General features: G+C 51.8%; 1 protein-coding gene across 1 annotated transcript in view; it reads right to left on the bottom strand.

Moving 5' to 3' along the window:
* nfatc1 (nuclear factor of activated T cells 1) overlaps positions 1-4,482 on the bottom strand; it is a 41,518-nt gene that overhangs the window by 8,018 nt on the left and 29,018 nt on the right. Inside the window, exons 7-8 of the mRNA XM_037693352.1 lie at positions 3,896-3,951; positions 2,251-2,383 (exon numbers count right to left, since the gene is read on the bottom strand). Coding sequence (XP_037549280.1) covers positions 2,251-2,383; positions 3,896-3,951 — 189 coding nt within the window. The remainder of the gene's footprint in view (positions 1-2,250; positions 2,384-3,895; positions 3,952-4,482) is intronic.

Here is a 4,482-nt window from a genome sequence, read left to right as displayed (position 1 = left end):
CAACTTCCTGAACGTCTGAAACAACTTCCTGAACGTCTGAAACAACTTCCTGAACGTCTGAAGCAACTTCCTGAACGTCTGAAACAACTTCCTGAACATCTGAAGCAACTTCCTGAACGTCTGAAGCAACTTCCTGAACGTCTGAAACAACTTCCTGAACGTCTGAAGCAACTTCCTGAACAGCTGAAGCAACTACCTGAACGTCTGAAACAACTACCTGAACGTCTGAAACAACTTCCTGAACGTCTGAAACAACTTCCTGAATGTCTGAAAAAACTTCCTGAACGTCTGAAACAACTTCCTGAACGTCTGAAGCAACTTCCTGAACGTCTGAAGCAACTTCCTGAACGTTTGAGTCAGTTTCACAAAGAATTATGGCATCCCGATCAGAGGAACCTCCTACAGGAGGCGTTCCGATCAGAGGAACCTCCTACAGGAGGAGTCCCGATCAGAAGAACCTCCTACAGGAGGTGTCCCGATCAGATGATCCTCCTTACTGACTCCTTTAGATCCAGAGGAGCAGCAGCTCTACTCTGAGCTCCCCCGGATGACGGAGCTCCTTCTCCTCTCTAGGCCGAGCCAACATTTGCTGCTTGGATCCAGGATCTGGTTCTTTGGGTCCTGGTCCAGACCTCATGTTAGGGTTGGACTCTAGACCAACCAGTGAATCCAGAGCTTTGCCTTCAGACTCAGCTCCTTCTTCACCACAGCTGACACCATCAGGGCACTAACGATCCATCGTTAGTCTGATGGTCCTTCATCACGTGAACAGGTGGTTCTGGACGTCAACAACAAACTGGTTGATCCAACATGAGAAGGTGCTATTTATAACTCCGAGTTTGTTGCAGCTCCTCAGACTGAAGAAGTCCTCTGGATAAAAGACAAAACGTTTCAGCAAGAAGAATCTGTCCAGAGGACCTGACTGCACCTGGTCAGATTATCTTCCTGGATTATGGAGCAGCCTCAGGATAAAAACTTCTGAACCTGGTTTAAAACAGGAGTTTGTTCAGGTTCTCGAGGTTCTCATTGTTCAGCTGCAGACTTGTGGCCGTCCCCCCACCCTCCATCCTGAGGACAACAGTCCACTTTCACAGTCAGGCCCGTCGCCCCCTCACAGGGCGAGGCCGGGCCTGACTCACAGCTTTGAAGCACCCACTGGATCCTGGCTCGGCGCTGCAGCAGACTTTAGATTTGGTTTGGGTCGCGGCCGAGCCTTCGGGTACCGAACAGATTTTATGGATTCAGTTTTTTACATGAGAGGAATAAAAACTTGTCTTTGTCCCTCCCAGAAGACGAACGGCTCGTGTCCTCAGGCAAAAGCCCGAAGGAGGACGAGTCTGAGACAAAAGACAAAAACCTCGTTAAAAACACGAGTTTGACTAAAGTGGCCGTTAAAGTAAAATATCAAATCTCGTTTATATTTTTATTAAATCTCTCCTGAAGACGTGGAAACAGACGTTCGGTTGAGAAGTTGAGAAGATGTAAAACATTTAAAACTGAATAAAACTTTACATTTTTCTCATCAGCGGCTTCAGGTCTCGGAGAGTTCCAGGTTTTATTTTTCGCGGGCGATAATGTTTTTCCAGAGTACGTCTGTGTTTATTTGACTGTTAGCAAAATATCTCATCAACCAGCGGACGGATTTGAAAGAAACATCATCTGATTAACAAAGATGGCTGCCACAGCTAAACATCAGCCGAATCAAAAATCGTTCCAGCTCGCCCCGAAGCCCAGAGACGGAGCTGAAGCTTGTGGTGGAGGTAGCTGCGAGTCATCCCCGACCCACACCCTGAGGGCCGACGCACACGTGGCCAAGGTTTCAACATTTCACCAAAACAACTCGAACTTTATCTTTAAATAAATAAATAAAGATTATTTCATTATTATTTTTTTAAATGATTTTAGTTTTGTTCCACACAATCCTAAAATCATCTCCGGCTCGTTCAGCTCAAAGAACTCTCCTTCGGCTGTTTTAATGAAAGTAGCAGGGCCGTCACGAGGGGGCACCCCAAATGATAAGTTCCCCCCATGCCCCCCTCTACCAGAGCCTCTTGGACCTGAGTCGTCTTTCATCCCGAGCTGATGGATTATTGAACGGTCTGGTCCCCTAAAGAGAACCAGTCCGGTCCAAACCAGTGTCCTCCTGCCAGGATCCAGGTCTCAGGAAGTTCTAGGTTGGCCTGCGTGCAGTTCTTTGCCCCCCCCCCCCCCCCCATTAGAGTGGTTCTGGAGGCGAGCGGAGCGGGTTACCTGCTGCAGGGACGTAGGTGAAGCGCTGGTACTGGCTCCGCTTCCTCTTGCCGCTGCAGACGTAGAAGCTGACGTGGACCGGACCGGACAGGCGCTGGGTTCTGAAGGGAGGGACTTCAACCAGCAGCAGGTTCTGCAGGAAAGAATCAGAACTTTCATTTCTCCGCAATAACTACAGGTTCAGGTTCTGCTCCAGACGGACCCAGATGGACCCGACAGTTCAGAACGAGCAGAACCGACAGATGAGTGACGTTAAAATAAATCTGCAGCAGCGAGCGGAACCAGAAGAAACAATAAATGTTTAATGGACGGATGACCAGCTCGGCCCGGTTTGGGTTCTGGTCCAGTTTGGGCTCTGGTCCAGTTTGGGTTTTGGCCCGGTTTGGGTTTTGGCCTAGTTTGGGTTTTGGTCCAGTTTGGGTTCTGGTCCGGTTTGGGTTCTGGTCCAGTTTGGGTTCTGGTCCAGTTTGGGTTCTGGTCCAGTTTGAGTTCTGGTCCGGTTTGGGTTCTGGTCCAGTTTGGGTTCTGGTCCAGTTTGGGTTCTGCCCAGTTTGGGTTCTGGTCCAGATTGGGTTCTGGCCTGGTTTAGGTTCTGGTCCAGTTTGGGTTTTGATCTTGTTTGGGTTCTGGTCCAGTTTGGGGTCTGGTCCAGTTTGGTGGATCCCTTCAGGTCCGGAGGACAGGAGTTATGTGACGGTTCTGGTACTGACCCGGATTGTGGAGGGAAACCCGTCAGAGGCGGTGTCTGTGTTGGAGCTGGACCCGACCCGGCAGACCGAGGTGGACGTGTCTCGAGTCCAGGCAGCCAGAGGGACAAAGACCAGAACTAGAGCAGATCAGAACCCCTGGACCTGGTTCAGCTCCCTCTCCTCCCTCCTGAGGGTCTTCAGAGCCTCTGGTGGTCACTTCCAGGACCTCCAGGACTTCCAGGACCTCTGGGTTTGAAGGATGGAGTGTCAGCTCATCAGACGGACCGGAGCAGCGTCTGCAGTACTGTGGAGTCTGAGCCGGTCCATGTGGAGAAGAGGGAGCTGGGCTGCAGGAGAAGCTTTCCACTCGGTCTCCGTCCCTCCCTCACCTGAGGTCCTGAACTCTGACAGAACCAGATCCTGGGTCCAGGAGATCTACAGGAGTCCTCCCTGCAGGGTAGCTGGGCCCTCCTTAGAGACGGGGTGAGGAGTTCAGTTCTCCAGGAGACTCGGAGGAGAACCGCTGCTCCTCCTCATCCAGAGGAGCCAGCTGAGGAGGTTCAGAGACGTCTCCTGAGGGAGGAGACACCAGGGAAGGTCCTGGACAGACTCTGTCTCTCTGGTCTGGGGACACCAGGGAGTCTGGACCTCTGGTCCAGCTGCTGCCCAGACCTGAGTCCAGAACAAGAGGACAGTTCTGGACGGTTCCACTCAGGCGGTCTGAGCGTCTGACCCTCAGCAGGGAGGGGAGGGAGTCTGACCTGCGCGTGAGTTTAGGGGACAGAACCTGGATTCTGCTGCAGAACAGAAGTCCAGTTGTTCTGTTTCTGGGTTTACCCGGGCCTGGACATCAGAACCCCCTGCAGGGTTCTCTGAGCTGAACTGGATCTGTGTCCACTGGAACACGAAGTGGGTCGGGTTCTGCTCCCGGTGGTTCTGTGTCGTGTGTCACTCACGGGTCTGGAGGCGTCGCTCTCCACCTTGGCTTCTGCCTCCCACAGGTGGTGTCCATCTGAAGAGAGAGAGAAGAACCGGGTCAGAACCAGAATCTGAACAGAGAGACAAGAACCGGGTCAGGACCAGAATCTGAACAGAGAGACAAGAACCGGGTCAGAACCAGAATCTGAACAGAGAGAGACAAGAACCGGGTCAGAACCAGAATCTGAACACAGACAGAAACGAGAACCGGGTCAGAACCAGCGACGCTGGCCAGTCACAAACAGAACTCTGAGGACCCGTGTTCTGTTCCCACAGAACCGTTCTGTTGTTCCCATCAAAAGCAAACTGCTGACGGGTCGACACGGACCAGGATCAGGAAACAAGTTCTGGGAGCTGAAGGTTCTGGAGGTTCTGGAACAAGATTTATCCTTTTCCCAACAGAACCTTCATGACCGCACAGCTTTTGATCAGCTGCTTTAATTCTTTCAACTCAAGCTACGACCAGAACCTCCTGCTGACACCAGAACCTCCTGCTGATACCAGAACCTCCTGCTGATACCAGAACCTCCTGCTCCCATCAGAACCTCCTGCTGACACCAGAACC

The sequence above is a fragment of the Nematolebias whitei genome, chromosome 19, assembly GCF_014905685.2.
Source record: "Nematolebias whitei isolate Nwh7 chromosome 19, NemWhi1, whole genome shotgun sequence".
In the NCBI taxonomy this organism is placed as follows: domain Eukaryota; kingdom Metazoa; phylum Chordata; class Actinopteri; order Cyprinodontiformes; family Rivulidae; genus Nematolebias; species Nematolebias whitei.
The sequence above is the reverse complement of the archived record's forward strand: the minus strand, read 5'-3'. Positions and strand labels throughout refer to the sequence as shown.